Source organism: Onychostoma macrolepis, chromosome 05, assembly GCF_012432095.1.
Source record: "Onychostoma macrolepis isolate SWU-2019 chromosome 05, ASM1243209v1, whole genome shotgun sequence".
NCBI classification, from domain to species: Eukaryota; Metazoa; Chordata; class Actinopteri; order Cypriniformes; family Cyprinidae; genus Onychostoma; species Onychostoma macrolepis.
In genome coordinates this window covers 18937732-18959357 of record NC_081159.1, presented here as the reverse complement: position 1 = coordinate 18959357, position 21626 = coordinate 18937732, and the positions used below count along the sequence as shown (strand labels likewise).

At 37.5% G+C, this 21626-nt stretch overlaps 2 protein-coding genes across 4 annotated transcripts; both read right to left on the bottom strand.

Annotated features, from left to right (window-relative positions):
- Positions 1 to 5945: 5945 nt before the first annotated feature.
- fbxw2 (F-box and WD repeat domain containing 2) lies at positions 5946 to 13000 on the bottom strand. 3 transcript variants are annotated; one of them, XM_058777385.1, is made up of 7 exons: positions 12546 to 13000; positions 11513 to 12022; positions 10761 to 10955; positions 10457 to 10590; positions 9286 to 9372; positions 8855 to 9024; positions 5946 to 7181 (listed from the first exon to the last, which is right to left on the bottom strand). In XM_058777385.1, the coding sequence occupies exons 2-7, from the start codon at positions 12000 to 12002 to the stop codon at positions 6890 to 6892; spliced, it is 1368 nt and encodes a 455-aa protein (XP_058633368.1). In that variant the 5' UTR covers positions 12003 to 12022; positions 12546 to 13000; the 3' UTR covers positions 5946 to 6889. The 3 variants fall into 3 exon arrangements, with proteins under 3 accessions (XP_058633368.1, XP_058633369.1, XP_058633367.1); XM_058777386.1 differs by having other exon boundaries at positions 11513 to 12018; XM_058777384.1 differs by lacking the exon at positions 12546 to 13000 and having other exon boundaries at positions 11513 to 12514.
- A 2732-nt stretch (positions 13001 to 15732) lies between these two features.
- Positions 15733 to 21436, bottom strand: LOC131541728 (neuronal calcium sensor 1-like; the record flags this gene model as incomplete). The annotated part of the gene is made up of 6 exons (XM_058777661.1): positions 15733 to 16277; positions 16823 to 16943; positions 17435 to 17512; positions 19927 to 20015; positions 20371 to 20449; positions 21251 to 21436. Coding segments are annotated over 5 exons (531 nt in total), but the record flags the coding sequence as incomplete, so codon positions are not given.
- Positions 21437 to 21626: the final 190 nt, after the last annotated feature.

The window sequence follows — 21626 nt, the reverse complement described above, 5'->3', positions numbered from 1 at the left end:
ACAGAACTCAGAGAGGGACTTGATTTTGTCTAACCAGGACTTGAATGGATCAAGTAGTTTTGCAATCTAAATGGATGATTGTTAGTGACAGGTTGCAGAAGATTGCCTACCTTTATGCGTGTATACACCACATCAGAGAAGAGTCTTGGTTTTAAGGGGACTGGCATGCTAATGTTTTTGATTTAATCTTTCGGGGCCATATTTAAAAAAATAAAATAAAAAATGAATTAAAAAATGTTGTGCACTGATTAATCATTTTCCATAAAAATAAGAATTATCCATTTTGATGTGATCAAAAGCCTTATTAATTGCAGTTGCGTAGTTGCAATATGCATCTGTCATGTTTAAAAAAATAAAAAAGCTATTTCAGTCAGCTGTTGCCAAGTAATGTTAGCATAGAGAACCTTTCTGCAAACCGATTTTTCATCACAAAGCAAATGAAATGTGTTCCATGTGGGCTAACTGACATCATAGCTCTCATGTCCCAGGACGGTTTGACCCATTAAGCCTCAGTATGTTCGCTGATTAAAACAGAATTCATGGTGGTCCTGAGCAGAGCTCTTACACTCACACTGTAGTGTAGATCATTTTACATTCTTGGACAATTTATAATCTTATACTATAACATATTTTTGGAAACTGACACACAGCTGTTTTGTTGGTCACTTAGTTAGAAATCATCACCAAGTTCTGGTGTTCACTTTCTCATCAAATAAAGAGTATATAGTAACAACTCTCATGATCATTACAACACTAACAAAGAACTAAATATTTTGTACCATGAACTGCATTCATGTTTAAGTGTTTATACATCACATATGCACAGACACTGAAGTAAAGCCATTAGCTTCAGCTTAGCAGCGAGTGTAATGGCACCAGCTCTGTCCCTCTCATTAGGCCCATGTTGTTGATTTGTTTGGGAAGGGGACATGAGATGTAAATAAGGTCTCTCTTGCCTATTGTAGCCTGTATCTGTCCCTCTCCCTTCCCTCCCCCTTCTGATTATCATCTCGGTTGGAAAGTTCCCACGAGGCCTGAAAGTTTTTTACCGTAAGCCAATCAGTGGCATGAAGGCAGGGCATTGTGAATGATCTATTGTCTGTCCGTGGAGGGCTGGAAAGAGGGGAGGAGAGTGGAATTGTTTGGGCCTTTAGCTCACTACCATCAACACAGATGACAGTGAGTTTCTGAATAGGTAAACGAATATAGACAAAACTCAGAGATGTTTACATATCTTCACTGCATCTGTGTTAGTTTCCCGCCTGATCATTACAGTATTGCAAAAGAATGGGTTTGGAAGACTGCTGTTACTTTAAAACAAAAGGAATGAGTAAAAACTGAAATTTGCAGTTAATATAGACAATGATTTCGTACTAGTATTATTCATCAATAATATCAAGGAACCAAATAATGTTGAGATGTTTTTTTAGGATTGAACAAGGTAACAGAGACTTATTTTCCCAAATTGTTCCACCACCTGTATTCTCTTCGGTCTTTGTCTTTCCGGTCTTTAAAGTCGACATCAGCATTCCATGGTTAGACAAATGTCATCACTAGCAATAATAAATCGATGTGTAAGTCTGCAGAGACAAGCTTTCCTCACATTGCCTTAAATTCTCACTTGGGTTGTGCATTTGGAATTTAGTCCATGCTTGCATTCGAGTTTCAAACACACAGTGAAACACTAACTGCAACGCAACTGACACGTTCAAGGCCCAGAAAGGTAGTAAGGACATTTCTAAAGAAGTCCATGTGGTTCAACCACAATTTTATGAAGCGCAAAGCGTGCAAAGAAAACAAAAATAACTTTATTCAACATCTCTTCTGTGCCATTCTCCACGACACTTAGGTGCCACGACACTTAGGACGCATATGTCACATGGAATACTTTAATGATGTCCTTACTACCTTTCCGGGCCTTGAATGTGGTAGTTTCGTTACTGTCTATGCAGGGTCAGAAAGCTCTTGGATTTCATCAAAAATGTCCAGAGGCGCGGGAAGTGGGGGTGCTGAGGGTGTTGCAGCACCCCCTGTTTTTTTTCTGTGGGCAACTGTTTAACTGTTGGGAATAAAATAAAATAAAAATCGGAGTGTCTATTTAAGTGCAAACAGCCTGGTTGTTGGCAGAGGTTATTTACGCTAACTACACCCACAAACGTACGATTGGGAAAGTCAAATTTGCAAAAGATGGTAGTGAATCGTTAGATTCAGTGGCGCAAATGGTAAAGCGTGTGTCACGCTCCGGGGTTCCAATCTGCCTTTTGGCAAACTTTTTTTCCTCCCTTTTCAAATTTCAAATCACATCAGAAAAGCATTTATTTTTTAATAAAAATGAAGGAAATAATCAAAAAGTTGAAAATAAAGTATCGGTTAGGGTTAGGGTAGGTGTAGGGAGGGCTTGTCCCAATAAGGTGGCATCCATTTAATAATTTGAAATAAAATTATAATTAGTTATTACATACTGTTTTATAATGTATTACAATGCTGAGGTGCAAATAATTAACCACTATTTGCAATAAGTAATTAGCAGAATATCCTGCTATTTGAACATAGAATAAATAGAATCTAAAGCTATTTGCACTGTGTAAATAGCATATCACTAAAAAATACTGCTATTTTCACCTCTATCGCAATCACCCCCTCCCCTAATTTTTTATTAATTTGTTTTTATTAATTAATTTATCTTAATTTGTGTAAAAGGTCTTACGGTTTCAGTACGACAAGAGGATGAGTAATTAATGACAATATTTTCATTTTTGGGTGAACTAACCCTTTAAGGCAACAACTTGTCATTCGTACCTTTAAAGGGAAAACTCTGTACCTTAACCACCTCTAATGGGCTGTTTACACCTGGTCACTTCATGCGTTTTTTCTGATCGGATAGCTATCCGATCGTGAAAAGACCAGGTGTAAATGCCCCATTTAAATCCGATCCTCAAACCACTTCAGGAGGGGGTCTGGGCCGCATTCCAGACGAAACTGGACAAGTGTAAATGCATCTGGTTGGTGAAACCACATATGCTAATTTTACTCCTCCCAAAATATTAAAATAATAAACGTGTGAGACCGTTTTATAGGCTATACGGCATTTTATAGTCAGATATGACAGCGCTAATGCAACAAGCGTCACCGCGGATGAGTAGCTGAGCATCTCTTCAGCAAACCGACGCGCAAACTGCCGCGAATGAAACTGAAAGTAAGTCGCAGACGCTCAACACACAACATCTTCATTAAAAGTAGTGAGCCTAACCTATCTTTCCAGTGCTGATGTCGCGCGCTCTCCTGTTGCGGTCTCTGATATTGAAATTAGCTGATAATGAATAAAATGCAGCGCCTATTGCTTTCATTGACTTGAACTCCGTTAAATTTGCATATGGCGCGGGAATTGAAGAACGGATTTATATCGGTTTTGCGAAGACACATTCATGTGGCCAAGTGTAAATGGAAACGTTTTAACAAATCAGATAGATATTCGATCAGAGAAAACGCATGAAGTGACCAAGTGTAAACAGGCCCTAAAAGGCACATAGCAGTACTGCATCAGGTGTAGTTAAGCTACAATATTGTCCCTTTATGGGTTCTCCCCTGTGCGCTGACAAGCTCTTGTACCCCTAAAGAGAACCATTTTTGCAAATTTTATAATTTACTATAAATGAACATTTTGTGCAATGGAAAGTTTCCATGGATGTTAAAGGTGCCACCACAGAAGCCAATTGTCTCAGAACACATGCACTGACAACTACATCTCAGAAATGTCTTGTAACGATTACAGTGATTGCCACAGTACTGAGATCAGTTCAGTAAAAGTGGGAATATCCTGTCTGATGACATGCACACATTGAGGGGAGGAGAATAGAGAGCATGGCTGAGGGCCTAACCACAATATCTAAATATTGACTGTACAACTTGTAATCATGTTTGGTCTGCGGACAGGGTGAAAATAAACACCAGTGTGTGTGTGTGTGTGTTCTCTCATCCCATAATAGAAACAGTGCAGACATGCCTCTTCAATATGTTTAGAGCACTCATAATTAAACATGCACAAATCATTAAAGGGATTAGAAGAGATGTATCTCATCAAGACTTAATATGCTGTGTTTGCCATTGACATTGGCGATTTTAAGCATATGGAGCTCATCAGAGTGTTCTTTTGCATTGTAATTGCTCGAGGTTTCAATGCATAATGATATAAATCTTTTCATGTGGGTGGTCTTGGAAATGGGAAGACCTTCTGCACTGAAACAACAAAATAAAGCATTTTGCTTTCACTCGAGGGGTATGCTTTGCTTTTCAATTTCATCTCTGTCGTTATATCTTCATAATTCACCCTTCGCGGTGGGTAACAGCTTTTCCTGATCCTTCCAGTGCTGGAATGTCATTGAGCAAACATTTCTAGATTTAAAAAAAGAAGAAAAACAATAACTTGGCAGAACAACACAACATAACCTTTATGTAACTTTAACATTCCCCACCAATTCTTTTCCTTTAGCATAATGAAAACATATCTAAAATATGGAATCTAATTAAGTAAATTAATTTATAATTTTAAAATCCTTTCAGCTTTAACTAATATATCAAACTAGTTTTATATTCATGTCTGAATCCCTCTCCTAACAATGGATATAACCACATTAGGCAAAATAAACAGAATGAGAAAGCAATTTACAAGGAATCTTTTGAAATGGATTATAAAATGTAGCTCAATTCAATCTTACCATTTATAAAGCATGTTTTCAAGCATTTTCCTATCCTATGTTTGTTCATGGACAAAAAAAAAAAAGGTCTATTAAACTGATGAGTAATTGTGATGTGAATGAAAGTTTTTGGATTATGCCATAATGCTTAGCCCAAATGGCCCATTAATTCTGCACTGGCACTGAGACTGAGACTGAGAGGGAGAGACAGAGAGACATGCCATGTTATTCTTCTGCTTTAACTCCTTCCAATGAGTTTTGGAGGGGCTGAGGGGAGGAGCACGAGGGGGAGCTCGGGGAAAGAAAAAGAGGGTGAAGAAAGGAAAAAGAAGAGGGGGAATATAAATTAGCTGAGAGACAATCAAGCTAGAAGAGGGAAAACTAAGATCAGACTGATTGGAAGGAGAGCGTCAAACTGTGGGAATGACACTGAAATTGATACAAGCTTTACACACTTCTTCAATGACTAAAGGAACGGTTCACTCAAAAATGAAAATTCATTATTCACTCTCCCTCATACTAGAAGTTCATATATTTTATTTTTCACTTATTGTGTGTTTTGACGATCCTTCGTCAGTCTCTTACCAAAATAAATTTATTGCAGCATCGCCCTCTAGTGTGCAAACTGAACAACATGCTCCTCCTCATGTGAGAAAGCCTCCTGTAATTCTGCTTATAAGAAGACTGTTACATAGAGGTTATGTTGACACAAACCACAAAAGGAAAACGACAAATACTTCTATCATTAGCTACTGTCATTTATTTGTAAGACAGCATGTTATTTTGTTATACAAACAACAAACCTGAATTTTGCTAATGATGGATGGATGGCATTACTGTCTGTGAGGTTTGCATTTCAGTGAAGTAACACACGACCAGTGCATACAGACATCATAAGTAACCCCCAATGATATTTAATCGTAATTTTACCTGGTATCTATCGACTGAAATGTGTGAGCAAGAAAGTGAAATGCATTAAACGAGCAACCCAGAACACTTTGTTTTGATGGTTTGGAAAAAAATAAGAAGTTATATTGATCTATGTTCCAGGGGGATATACAGAACTACAGAAGCAGCTACATAAAGTGACAAAGGCTGGTTAGCCTGGATTATTCAAAAATAAGATCAGTCTTTAAAAATAAAGATTAAAAATGAACATTCAATGAGATTCACAAGAAACACTTTTGTGTGACCTACTCTGGCTAAATAGTAGTAAGACTAATTCTTACAGTGTTGGTTACGTTAGGTTAAAAAAGAAAAAAAAAAAAAAAAAGCATAAAACTGAAAATTCTTCTGTCACTGAGGGAGGGATTGGATTTCAAAACGTGACACACTGTAAATGCTAATGGTTAAGTGTTAAAACAAAGGCACATGACTAATAAACTGAATGAAAAATAAAACCAAGGGTCAGTAACAGGGAGAAGCCACCTCTGAATTACCTTCATACAAAAGCCATTTGATTCATTCAGATAGCATTTTATCAGCCTTTTCAAGACTCGGCAAAATGACCAACACAGATGTTTGGGGTGCAAGCCAGCATCTATGGATGCAGAAGTCTGCAAATTCAATTACTTCAATAGGAAATCATAGATTTAAGGCAACATTTCTGTGTCCAAAGAAAAATTCCTGACGTGTAAAGAAACGCACATTTGTTGAAAAGGTAACACTGAAAGAAAAAAAAAAAAAAAAAAAAAGTACTTCATTGTCATTCCTGGTGACTGTGCTGTAAAAACACACCAAATCTACTGATCATGCTTGCTGTGAAGCGATCTGTGCTCCGGTGGTGCCGTAGCATTTCACTACCTCTCACTGGTGTGAAATCAAAAGGAGCTAAACTCTGAGGTTCAGTGGGATATCTCTCTTAAATCTTCAACAACAAAAACCTTGGATTGTTCACATTACGGAGAGAAACTATGCTCTGTGCTGCAAATCTCCAGCTGTCTTCTTTTCTATAGATCGTAATGTGTTGAATGCGTGGTTTGCAAGTGACTAAGAAAGAGGGTGAAGCAAGAGTGAATCCCTAATGCGAATGGAAACAAAGGCAAGGAGGGGAAAACACTTTGGTCCATGCATTATCTAACTTGGTTGACTGCAATATTTTTCAAATCGAGAGCACCCTTTTTTCTTCTTTTTGTGTTCGTAAAAGTCCTGCCTGCTTTCAAAGTACAGGGTTAGTATTCAACACCTCTGCCTTTCTACCCGTTCTCTCTCCAAAGAACCAGATGAATGCTATGGTCGGGCATGCTAGTGGCGAACACCAGGCCCGCATCGTTCTTGCCGTCCAGCCCATTGAGCCATGAGGTGACGCCTGGTAAGAAACTAGAGCCACGTTTGGATTTGCGGTAGGCTGGCAGTGGCCAGCGGCCCACGGTAACCTCAGTCCTCAAGTCCATAACATAAAGGTGGTGGTTGTCAAAGAGCAGAGCGAACACATCGCCAAAACTAAGCAGAGAGAGACTGGAGGGGTCCTGCTGTGGTTTGATGACTCTGTGAATATGAAAGAATCAGTAAATTAAATTAATCTTTTGATAAAACAATATACAGCCATGGCCAATAATATCAGCACCCTTGGTAAATATGACCAAAGGAGGCTGTGAAAATTAATTTGCATTGTTAATCCTTTTGATCTTTTATTTAAAAAATTCACAAAAATCTAACCTTTCATTGGATAATAAGAATTTAAAATGGGGGGAAATATCATTATGAAATAAGTGTTTTTCTCTAATACACATTGGCCACAATTAACGGCACCCTCTTATTCAATACTTTTTGAAACCTCCATTTGCCAGTTTAACAGCTCTAAATTTTCTCCTATAACGCCTGATGAGGTTAGAGAACACCTGACAAGAGATCAGAGACCATTCCTTCATCCAGAATCACTCCAGACCCTTTAGATGCCCAGTTTTAAATGGTTTTGTGCTCAGTGACCCATTTTTGTGTTGTTTTTGAGGTTTGTGTTTGGATTATTGTACGGTTTGAAGATCCAAACATGGCAGTCACTTATTGATTTTTTTATATGTTGGTATTTGATAGAAACCATGATGCCATGTGTCTAAACAAGAGAGTCCAGGACCTCCAGCAGAAATATAGGCCCACAAATACAGCAGTATATTTCATTGTACACATGGGGTACTTTTTATCCCTGTGTTCACCAAACCCATCGTGTTTGCAGCTAAAAAGCTCATTTTTTAGTTTAATCTGACCATAGAAGCCAGTCCCATTTGAAGTTCCAGTCGTGTCTGATAACTGAATATGCTGGAGTTTGTTTTTGGATGAGCTAGGAGAATTTTTCTTGAAACCCTCCCAAACAACATGTAGGTGCTGTTTTTAAGGTTTTCTGACCCCGAGACTCAACTATTTTCTGCAATTCTCCAGCGGTGGTCCTTCTCACCGTGCATTAGGATGATATAGACACACGTCCTCTTCCAGGCAGTTTCGTAACATTTTATGTTGATTGGATTATTGCCCTGATGGTGGAAATGGGATTTTTCACTGCTCTAACTCTTTTCTTAAAGCCACTTCACTCATTTGTGAAGCTTATTATATTTTGCTGCACATCAGAAATATATTCTTTGGTTTTTCTCATTGTGATGGATGATTAAGGGAATTTTGGCTTTGTTTTCCCTCCTATTTATATTTCTGTGAAACAGGAAGCCATGGCTGGATAATTTCATGTTCATAATCACCCTGGAGTGCTCAAAATTGTGAATATGAAAGGGAATATACTTCAGAGATATTTTACTCATAAGAATTTCTAGGGGTGCCAGTAATTGTGTCCTACGTGCATTAGAGAAAAACATTTATTTCATAAATTATATTTCCCCCCCATTTTAAATTCTTATTATCCAATGAAAGGTTAGATTTTTGTGCATTTTTTTAAAATAAAAAGATCAAAAGGACTAACAATGCAGATAAATTTTCACAGCCTTCTTTGATCATATTTACCAAGGGTGCCTATATTTTTGGAAAATAAGTTGCAAAAATTTGGTGATTTTATTTGTGGCCTAGAAATAGTGCAAAATCTCAAATATTTTATATTTCTTCATTTTAACTTTAAAAAATAAAGTTCACGCTCTAATGTAAAAACAGTCAAAGGATAGTTTATTTAACAGGATTATTGGTAGTTTGGTTAAAGAATTAAGGGGCAGAAATTAATGTACCTGATTACATCAAAACTTGCAAAGTCCCACTGGTATATGCCCAGGTCTGAACTACAGACAATGTACCGGCCGTCAAACTGTAATCGGGGCTGCAAGCAGACACTGCGGTCTTCTGACACGGATAGAGTCTTTAAGCACTTACAGTTGATCTCACAGCCTATAGGCCACACCTATGGACAAACAGAACCAGATAAATATCGTATCCATATGAAGTCAGAATATAAATAACTACATCAATGCAGTGTTTCCCACAGACTTGGACTCATTGCAACTAGGGGTGATCCAAAAACACTGGTTTAGACAATAACTGTGTGAAATCAGCAATTAAAAAAAAAAAAAAAAGAAAGAATGATATTAAAGTTAATACTACGTTTTAACAATTTGAAAAACATTCATGCAACTAAAAAATATTTGCACAAGTGATTTATTACCTTTATTTCATACTTATCAACACTCAGTAGTATGTAGTCACCAGGACTGTGCATCATGGACTCCACTTCGCTTTTTTGAAGGTGCACCTTAACAAGCACAGATGAATCGTATAGGTGCAGAATTAGTTAAACTAACTCAATTTCAAAATAAAAAACAGCTAAATAATACACTTATACAATTAGGGATGGGTGATGTGGGCCTAAAAATATATCACGATAATTTCTAGTATTTATTGCTATAACGATATCAATGACAGGGAATCTAATGCATCCACCCAAACACAAAAAATAAAAATAAAATCTTGTTTCTTTAGCGAAAAGTATTCTTTTTCCTATTTTTACCCGACATATGGTGTTGTGAGCATTACTGTGTACATGTAATATTGACTGCTGAAAGCCAGAGGGTGCCCTCGTTCACAATCTCCACATATGCATCGCAGAAGTATTAGCACTGATGACGTTCCAGGAATTCCCTAATATTTACAAAGGTATCCAGTTATTGCTGTAGCTGAATAAACGCTGATAGAGAAATTTTAACTGTGGAAACTTGAAGAAAATAAACATACGATTGCGACAATATATGGTTTATCTGTGTTCTTCAGCCAGTCTTGGGTATTTTTATAAGGATAAAGCATATTTATAATGCAATGCTAATCGACATGGCTTTATCACTGTATATAATACTATAAAATAGTATGATTTCTGCCTCATTCTGTGATATGAAACCACGTCTGATCACAAAGTTTTTTCAAACACTTGACTGATGTTATTAAGTTAATTTGAAGAAAAAGCATGTCAATAAATGGTATCTTTATTGGACAACAGGTTTGTAAACAGGCTCATACACATGCAAAACTGTATTGTACACGTGCTACTGTAGTACATTTATTCATCGCACAGACTGATTTTTTTGTTTTTGTCGCCCTGTACAGCCCTAACCAAACCAGTTCCAGACTGTAGAAGTAGCTCTTCAGCAATTTCACATCTGACTTCCACGATGTCGCTCTGCACTGACACACAGAAATGTGTCAACAACTAGGCTTTATCGTTATCATCATGGGAACACTAATTCTTATTGTGGGGAGAATTTTTACCAGTATATCACAAACGATAAGATATCACCCATCCCTAACTACAATATTACGCAATGCAAACTGGTCAAGAGTCTTACCTTGGTGACCCACTCAGTGTGTCCAGTAAGAGTGTTGACACAGGTTCCTGAAGACAGGGACCAGACTTTTACAGTGAAGTCTGCTGAGCCGCTAACCAGGGTGTCCAACTCATCATTGTAGTCTATGCTGAATACTGCCAAAAAAGTAAATCTTTAGGATTATCCATACGCTATGTCTTAATGTCATGACACAACCATGAAGGACATGCACTGAAAAAGCAGAAATCATAGGCAAAAACAACTATTAAAGTTCATCTCTTTGTGCTATTAGCTGGGAAAACTTTCTGGAGAATTTGACACCAACCCGCTCCAGTATGTCCTCGGAATTGCTGGATTTTGGCACCAGTGCTCCATTCCCAGCATGCAATGGTGTTGTCAAAAGACCCAGTCACCAGTTTCTGCTCATCAAACTTGACAGTGGCACAAGTGTGGGTCTGGATACCGTAGACGCACTGCCCTGTGCGGACATCCCATAGTTTAGCTGACAAGTCATCAGAACCTAAGAGGAAGGACGTCTTTGATCAGTGCGTGACCAAATGTGATCTTCATTAAAAACAAGTAATATCTAAAGTCTTTTACCCATGCTGCATCAGTAAGCCTACTGAATTTAATGACCTACTTGGTTTCCCTCGCAAAGAAGTGTTGTTTTAGTGCCAGAGAGCAAATATGGCTTTGTAAAAAGAAAAAAACTACATCTTATTCAGTTCAGTCTATAAAAATCCAACATAGAATAGCTTTACGCAAACCGACTACTCAATTCATTTCAGATTAACATGCACCAATCATTTTTAATGGCCCTGAGATACATGAATCCATAAGGAGCACAATAACTCATTCATCCCCACACTGGAGAATGAAAATTGAGCGCATGTAGGAGATAAAACAGCATTTAATATTGCGTGTAATGGAAGTAGCAGGAACTTGGTTTATATCCATCGATAGTTAGAAATAGATCATTAGAAATTAGACAGGGATAGGAATTTTATGCTGACTTCATCCCAACAGATCTCCTTTTGACCACAACTTTAGGAAAAACAACTAGAAGTAGTAACGCACCTGTGCAGAGCAGCCCATCCCGGTAGTAAAGAGCATATACCCGAGCACTGTGTCCAATAAGAGAGCTCGTCTCAAAAGCATCCTCCTCCCTTAACTGCTTCATACGCAATTTGGCCTTTAGATAAACACCTTTCCAGTGTGTCGCATCCTGGATGGACTCATCGATGCGCCAGCCGAGGTCTCGACACGCGCTCTGCCACACTTCTGTACAGGCATTGATGACTTTATTCCACTGCTTGCACACCAGAGAGCAGGTGAGCAGGGTTTGGGGGTCCAGCCAGCGGAGCAGGTAGAAGGCCAGCTCTAACGGCAGCAGGCGCAGGAAATCCCGCTTCAGGAGCGCTTCCAGCCTATTGGACAGGTGTCGCAGTTGGGCGGCGCCACTCAGTGAGATGAGGTGGTCCAGCGATTGGTTGCGCTGCTGGTCACTCAGCGCCAGGAAGGCGGTGGAAACTGACTCCAGCCACCCCTCGAAAGCCGCCTTTTCCATGGGCACATGAGGGCGTCTACCTGTGTCGATACATAAAACGAACAGATCTTCTGCACTACATTTGAAAAACAATGATGAGGAATAAACAATACTTTTTATAACAGAGCAAGAACAATCCCACAATAGCTGCATCAAAAGCAATACAAAAGGAAAAAAACTAATCATGTAATCTACATAGCTGCATACTAATATATATATATATATATTTTTTTTTTTTTTTTGTTAACACCAAAACATGACGGTAAAGAAAAAAAAAAAAGTACCTCACACACAAACATGACTACTTGGCTGACATGCTAACACAGCTTTCTGCACAGAAACTGACAAGCTGTCATGTAACTAGAATGCAGCTCTCTAGTTTCCAAACACACTTGCTAAAACAAATTCGCTAGCTCGAAGGCCAGAGACTTGATAAAAAAAATTGTTTTTCTTTTCGGACAAAATCAGTCTCAAGAACAGGGCCAGCAGCTATTCATTAACAATATATCTTATTAACCCAAGCTTAACGGTAAAACGTAAATAGAGGAGACAAGAAACACTCACCATTTCCAGCAGAATCAGTGTGAGGAAAGCGCTAGCTAGCTGTGCTAGCTAACAGGTGTCAACGCAAATCGATATCGCGCTACAAAAGAGAAACTTTGATTTTTGCAGTTGAGTCACAATCTGACCTTGTCTGGTGACAATGTAATATTAGTGACACAAAAAACAGTGAAACTCCCCGCTAGCTGCCGTCAGGCAAATCTCTAGAGTCCCGAGCTAGCATTTTAACATACAACAATATTTTAATCTAACGGAAACGATTTGATTCTGAAAATTCATTAGCTCTCTATTCGTTCACATTTTAACGGCTGTATTATTCCAAAACGTAATTTCATACGTTCATGTCAAGTACATATATTGTTGTTCTTTTCTGTTTGTGTTGTTAGCTTGCTAGGCTAAGATAGAGAGCCCCCGTTAGCAATGAGGAATTACAGCGACAGGAAGTTGCGGGATGAGCAATTTTACACGACGAGCGGGAGGAAGTCAGGGGGCGTGTCCACCGCCTGTCACTTTTTCAAAACATACATTCCTTTAAAACTGTACGCAAAATGCTGCTGTGAGTCATTATGCATGAAACCCATATGATGTTGTAGCTTAAATATTTTAATTATCGTTTAGTTAGATGTCACACAAACGTGTTTATATGGTGCAGGTTGTTTGATGGTCAACAGGGGGCACACTTTGCCAACAAACTGACGTTCGATATTCGCATATTTAGGGACCGTCTCTAAAGTTACATGCGATATTGGCATACACTTTTCTAACTTCAATAGCATATGAGCAGAATGACTTACAGTCATAAAAACAACTGTAAACTGTAAATCTAGGTGTCAGCTATAATGCACAGCTTTCACATCTTTGATGTTTATTAAAATAAACTAAATCATTTGTTAAACATTCTATTTTTTTCACTAACGAATGGGCTTAAATGCAAAATATGCCATAGTTTAAAGCTCAATAGCATTTGAGGAGTAAATATGATTTACAGTTTATTTTAATAAATATCAAAAATGTAAAAGGTGTGCATTATAGTTGACACCTATATGTACAGTTTACAGTTGTTTTTATGACTGTAAGTCATTCTGCTCATATGCTATTGGAGTTAGAAAAATGTATACCAAATATCGCATGTAACTTTAGAGACGGTCCCTAAATATGCGAATATGGAACGTCCGACGTCAAGCCAACTTTATGCCAGTTGGTTTTTATTTTTTTTAGCGCTTTTAAACGTAGTCTGTTATTCTCTCTTATCTGATCAAAACTACAGTAATAACAATATTATTGTAAAATATTATTATAAAATAACTTTAATAAATAATTCTTGCGATGGCAAAGCTAAATTTTCATCATGAATTTTCAGTGTCAGAAATAATTTCTTATTGTCAGTGCTGACATCAGTTGTACAGCTTAATATTTTTTGTGGGAAACGTGATATACATTTTTCAGGATTGTTTGAATATAACATTCTTATTGTTATAACCAAGCAATATTAATAAATAATGAAAATAAATTATTTAAGACATTAAACCCCTTGGTACATATGGTAGCATCCTCAAAATTTCTAACCCAAGAATATCAGTGAGGCCAGATTTGTTTGGTTCATAACCTAAAAATTAGATATATTTTAGATATATGTTTAGAAAAACAAGGTTCAGGGAGGAGTGTAAGTATTCAGAATGACTGTGCATCTGTTGAATAGAGATAGTGTCTCTGCTGCTGCATGTAAACACGAAACAGTCCCACCCTGCCATACTGATACCTACCACCTGCTGTTAACAACGTGTCCACCGAGGCATGACATGACAGAAGCGAGGTGACCCTACATTCCAACGGCTGAGGGTATCTGAGTCCAAGCAGCCCATTAAAGTTGATGGGCTGTCAGGTGAGGCGGCTGAGCCCAGATAGCAAGAAAGTTATAGATATCTGGTATAATCAGTCAGCGTAGTTCTCATATGGGTAGAAGTGAGAAACTCTGACAGACAGTAGTGTTTGCACCTAGTCATGATAAAGATGTTAAGTAATATCCATCCACAGGATGGATTTAATATCACGTGTTAAGTATGAGATCTTGATCACTACAGAACTGTAACACTACAGATTTACTACATATGCCATGTATAACGGTACAGAAAGCAGTCCGATAAATGTGAAAAGGCATAATTCATTTTCTCTTTTCTGGTGCCTTTCATTGTCTGTACCAGCTTCCATTATTATTCATGAGACTAATATTTTCCATGAGTAAAATCTGGTTGGTTTAACTGATTATTGAACAATGCCAAGTGTTCCATTGTGTTATGCAAGCAGTGAGGTTCTGTCTGCCAGCTTGAACCTTTCTATTTCCATTTTTGGTCCTTTTAGCCTGGAATCCTTTCACACTGCATGTCCATTACACCATTTCTATTGGAGGGTGGAATGTGGAGATAAATGTTTGAAGCCATAAGGCACGATATATTCACGAGCCCTGGCTGAACAATAATACAGAAATTTGACTGACTGGAAAATTAGCTCCAATCTTAAAATATGTTGTTGCCAACCAAAAAAGTATTTTCTTTAGTTTGATCATATACCAGTGTTGACTCTGTTTCTACATACTAATAAGATACTATCTGCTCTTTTGGAGCTATGGCCCACACACCCTGAACAGACCCCAAGACATTTTTTTATTAAAAAAAACAAAAAAACATTTTATTTAACATTACCCCATAACCACAATATTTCATCTACTGCAGTGTCTCTGTGACATTAAGACAAACTCAGCAGTGCATTTGCAAGTGGAGAGCAAATACACCTTGTATATTGGGCTTAAAAAAAAGTGTTGATTTCAAAGCAGCACAATTTTAACATTATCGGTAATCTAAATACACCAACACTGTGCAGAACTTCAAACACTGTGAGCATCTGTAGTGCTGATGAATGCTGTATATGCTATTGGTACAAAATGAATCTCATTCTTTCAAACAAGTCAGAGTTGCAACACAATAGCTGTCTGAGACTGTTGACTGCACATACACCTACGTAGTCATGACAGTAATATGCAATACTGTAGAATATTTGCATTCTTCATCACAAGGTGTACTGTGAGGCTGCCTATGGGTCAAGCAAAGCAGTGGCATGTGAGTAGTTACAGTCTCAGTATAATACATCATGGCTGTCAGACATTAAGTCTCAAGAATAAGCATGAGATTATAAGGAGATTTATACGTTTTTGTTTATTGTTGAAGATTGCTAACTTACATAGAAAGGTTATATAAATAAATACAACTAGATGCATGTTGTTCAATGCCAGTGCTTGCTGAAGCTCTGTGTAACTGCAACTGCATCTTCGTTCATCATGAATGAAGGAAAGACCGAAATCCAGCTAGGTCCATCCTATGACAATGTCCACAGCTATAAGGAACTCATTCATTGGTGTTTAGAATATTTGAGTTATACATTTAACAACACTGATGTGGATGCCCTCAAAGTCACTGTCCATATGAGCGTCTCTTCTTCCTTACAAAAAGGTTCCTTTACTGTACATCACTCATCCCAAATGAGTTCTGCAAGGGTTTACGTTGTCTTTTTGTCGGATTTTGGTTTTCCAGTGATAGTGGAGATGAGTGATTGACAGCTGATCCCCTCTTGAGAGCAGCACCCACAATGCACCTTCATGTTGGCAGGTCCAAGAGATTTTTGACAGGTCAGCTTTCCTCTCACAGTGCCAGCAGGATGACATAAATGGGCTGTATTGATTACCTAGTAAATAGACAGGAATGAAAAACTGAAACTTTAAAGTGGGTGAATGAATAATGAATTGTAGTAATTACCATCAACTGTCAAGGCCTAATGTTAAAAGTATTGTAAAGAATTGTAAAGATGTGTCCGAGTCTTGTTCTGTTCAGCTAAAACTAAAACTGTTAACAATTCTTTTAGGTACTTGAAATAAAGCCAAAATAAAAGAAAATATTAGTATTAGATGAAAAAACTTAACATTTAAAAAAAAAAAAAAATTGCTGCATTAGCAACTAACTGAAATGAACAAGATTAATTTGAAGTACTAAAATTACTAAAACAAAAATTAATCAAAGCTATATAGAAATATAAAAAAATTAAAATTACAAAAACCTAACCTAAAATTAAAACTGAAAAGTTAAAAAATAAAAGCTAACCCAAAATAATAAATAACAGTATTCAAATAATACTGAAATAACACTGATGTGTGCATTTAGAATATTTACTGTAGTCAGCAGGCTGGTACATTGCTGTTATCAGCATTTGGGAAAATGGGAAACGGGACTTACTTAACGCCACTTTGAGATGGGCCTACACCAGGCCATCATAAAGGGAGAGTGCCTGTACAATAGATGGGTCTGCCTTGGAGCCCTCCTGAAACTCCTGCAGAGTCAACATCCCATCTGCATTCTGTTGACAAAAAGGAGACAATTAGTTATAAGTCTTGTCACTGTTTTCACACATAATCATATTAAGTGCATACAGTTTGTGGTGGAAGATATGCAGGGAATCAAGTAGAAAGACCGTTTTTAATGATGCATTCAAATCTCTTCTTTCTCTATAGAGCTCAGTGCTTTCAAAGGCTCTTTTATCAAAGCTTTCCAAGGTACTCTAGATGCAGTGCAATAGAGCTTCTATTTTGCATCTTTCGTGTGGCGTGCCTTCTGTGTTTCAATCACAGCAGAAATAAGCCAGTGTATTGAACCTACAGCTATGAATATTCAGTCGTAGGAAGTCATGGGATTGAATTGTTGTTTAAAAATGACTAAAAATTCTCAGAAATGCTGTACATTTTCCATATTTATTTTTATACAGGCAACCATTTCTGCAAGTAATGTGTATGAGAACAATGAGGCAGCAGAAGACAATAAATACACAGTAAATAAATACACAGAATTCACCTTATCCATCATAGCAAAGATGCGGTCAACTCGCTTCTCTGGTGTGTTTTCCTCCTCAGGTAACTCCACTGTGTTCCCCTGCAAGATATAAATCAGGCATAAATTATCAGGAAAACAAATCCTGGATGCCAGAAATGAGTTACCCATTCATTTCTGTGTGGAAAATAAAGATAAATGTTATTTTATATTTTTGCACTTCAAATAAAACAAACACATTTTTGTAACAGCCAACTGAGGAAAAAGAAAAAAAGAAAGAAACAAACAAAAGACTGCAATGAATACAAACAATTCAGCTGACTGCATGTATCAAGTTGAACTGAATGAAAAAAAAGTGATCACTGTAAGCGATACGGTGAATATAGAAAATATAGTGAATTATGTTCATTCAATAGCATCCAAGGGCAAAACACAATAGTAATAAGTGTTCTGCTGTATGCAAATGGAAATTTACTGTAAGTTTCTATATGTTAATTTAACGTGTAATGTATTTGGTATCATGAATAACAATGAACAATATTTTTTTATTTATTAAAGTTAATTTATAAAAATACTACTGCTTAGCATCAATTCAACTTAGTTCTATTAAACAGTAATATTAACAAACACTACTTTTACAATGTTAGTGTCTATAAAAATTTGCAAGATTAATAAATGCTTTACATGTATTAGTGAACATCCTCATTTTAAACTTAGCCCTTTTCCCATACTCTTAACTTATTTAAAATCAAGCGTTTGTGATAACTTGCAATGAGTCTGTTACAGCGCTGTGGAGGAATTTTGGCCCACTCATCTTTGCAGAATTGTTGTAATTCAGCCACATTGGAGGGTTTTCGAGCATGAACCGCCTTTTTAAGGTCATGCCACAGCATCTCAATAGGATTCAGGTCAGGACTTTGACTAGGCCACGCCAAAGTCTTCATTTTGTTTTTCTTCAGCCATTCAGAGGTGGACTTGCTACTATGTTTTGGATCATTGTCCTGCTGCAGAACCCAAGTTCGCTTCAGCTTGAGGTCACGAACAGATGGCCGGACATTCTCCTTCAGGATTTTCTGATAGAGTGCAGAATTCATGGTTCCATCAATTATGGCAAGTCATCCAGGTTCTGAAGCTGCAAAGCAGCCTCAGACCATCACACTACCACCACCATGTTTGACTGTTGGTATGATGTTCTTTTTATGAAATGCTGTGTTGGTTTTACCCCAGATGCAATGTGACGCACACCTTCCAAAAAGGTCAACTTTTGTCACATCAGTCCACAGAATATTTGCCCAAAAGTCTTGGGGATAATCAAGATATTTTTTGGCAAATGTGAGACGAGCCTTTATGTTCTTTCTGGTCAGCAATGGCTTTTGCCTTGGAACTCTCCCATGGATGCTGTTTTTGCCCAGTCTCTTTCTTATTGGTGAATCATGAACACTGACCTTAATTGAGGCAAGTGAGGCCTGCAGTTCTTTAGATGTTGTTCTGGGTTCTTTTATGACCTCCTGGATGAGTCGTCTTTGTGCTCTTGGAGTAATTTTGGTAGGACGGCCACTCCTGGGAAGGTTCACCACTGTTCCAAGTTTTCTCCATTTGTGGATAATGGCTCTGACCGTGGTTTGCTGGAGTCCCAAAGCCTTAGAAATGGCTTTATAACCCTTTCCAGACTGATACGTAAACTATTTTGTTTCTCATCTGTTTAGGAATTTCTTTAGATTGCGGAATGATGTGTTGCTCTTTAAACATGCTTCACTTCGTCAGACAGATTCTATTTAAGTGATTTCTTGATTCAACAGGTCTGTCAGTAATCAGGCGTGGGTTTGGCTAGTGAAATTTAACTCGGCTTTCTAAAATAATGTGGTTAATCACAGTTCTTTCATGATTTAACAGGAGGGGCAATTAATTTTTCATGTAGGGTCAGGTAGGTTTGGGCAGCTTTTTTCCCTTAATAAATGAAATCATCATTTAAAAACTGCATTTTGTATTTACTTGCATTATCTTTGTGTAATATTAAAATTAGTTTGATGATCTGAATCTTTTAAGTGTGACAAATATGCAAAAAAATTTAAAAAAATCAGGAAGGGGGCCAACACTTTTTCACACCATTTGTATACATGAATTTGGTTTACAGAAAATGGAGGTGCACAAAAATGTTTTTACTTTCACAAAAGCTAAATATATATTGAAAATGTTGCATTGTTTTTCTCACAGAATTAATGAGTAACTTTCATCATTTTTACCACACAGGTAAAAACTCTTTACCAATTGCATATGATCAGAACAGCAAGAAAACATCTTGTGTAATAAAAAAGGCACCCAATGCTATTAAGCTTCCCGGAAGCCAGTGTTTGTAAAGATATTCACTGCAGTCTCTTTATCAATTTGACAGACCTTTATAATCAATTTTTAGAGTTTAGGCTTACAATAAACACCATGTTGGCCTTCCAAGAAAGCTCTTTAATTAACTCAATAGCAATAGAAAGTTACGGTTCAATGAGAAGCAAATGACTCACCACCATCTGGTAGATGGCGTCCACAATGTTCAGCATCTCATCTCGGGTTATGTAGCCATCATTATCAAGATCGTAAAGTTTAAAGGCCCCTGTGACAGCAATAACAAACAAGCACATTAAGAAAAGTCTCTCTCTTTATCTTCAAATGAGCTGAGAATAAGAGTAAAATATAGAATGTTCTACTGTTTATTTTGACATGCTCATCTATGCATTAGTCATGATGATAAATTAAAATGAAGACTTAGCAGACTTATTCAGATCATTTAGTAGCACATTCAGTGTGGGTAAGATCTGTTTTACTATAAGACTCTGAAACGTCACTTCCTGAGACATGATCATGATTTATGAACATGATCTCTGCTGCACAAACAAGAAACTTTTGATGTACTGCTATGAGACTTTTGATGTCATATTATGAGATATATAAAGGAATTCTGGTCTCACATCTGAGTTTTTCATCCAGTGTCCCTCTGGATGTGACAGACAGAGCTTGGATAAACTCTGAGAACTCAATGCGTCCATCCTGTGGATACACAACAGAAAGACAGCATGATGGATAAAGTGTAAAAAGGAACCTAAAGGAGTTACAAAAAGGGTTGATTTCATACTGCTTTGTTACAGCCTCACATCAAATTGAGATGAAAGAGACACCAAAGAGGGCAAACAACTGCAGAGTGACACAGCAAAAAACTGCAGTTAAATATGACAGCAGCAGGGAAAGATGTTATCTTACCTGTGTTCAAAACCACCTCACAGAAGGTTTTACATACTGAAAATGTCATTTTTGGATTTGGAAGTGTGTCTAAAGATGTAACTGTACCAGACAGTCCCGCTAAGAATCTAGAAACATCTGAGAATAGTCTACAGGGGCATCAGACCCAGCAATGTGTGACTCTCTCTCTCTCTCCCTCTCTCACACACACACACAAAGTTTCTTGTGTGTCATGTTCTCTATAAAGCTTCTAAATGCATTATCATTTTGCTCAGACTTAGACAGAAAATTGTTCTACCAAAAAAAAAAAAAAAAAAAGTAAATTCTGCAAATCTGTTGAAGCTGCATTTCTAAAACTAAAATGGAAAGACATAATGTCCCTGTCACTGAGTAAATGAAAGTGAATGGAGTGTGTAACGTTACACGTGGTATTTTGCTATTCAGCCAAACAGTTCTTCGGGGAGAGATTCTAGTGATGATAATTTTCCAACTCAGCAAAGATGATAAATCAAAACATTTCTTGGTAAACTGCGACTTTAAAAAGACCCAGGAGGTTCATGTAACAGAGCTTTCCTTTTATTGACTTTTCCTTTTCTTTCAGCCTCTTGTTACCTTGTTTTCGTCAAAGACGTTGAAGACAAAGGTGGCAAATTTGGTGGGATCACCGAAGGGGAAGAATTGCTTGTAGATCTTCTGAAAACCAGCTGCGTCCAACTGACCACTGGGGCAGTCTTTGATAAAACCCTTATACCTGCCACACAGACAGCAAAAATCCAACAAGATAGGAGTGAGGGAGCAGAATTAGGCCCCGTTAACACTAGTAGTGCGTTTTCGTTTTAAGACCCATAACTTTTGCTACGGTTACGCCTAATGTTTACACTACTCCGGCGTTTTCGATGTAGAAAACGGAGACTTTTAAAACGCTGCAGACCCGTTTTAGTTTCAAAACTCAGGGGTTGCGTTTCAGTGTAAACGGACCAAAACGGAG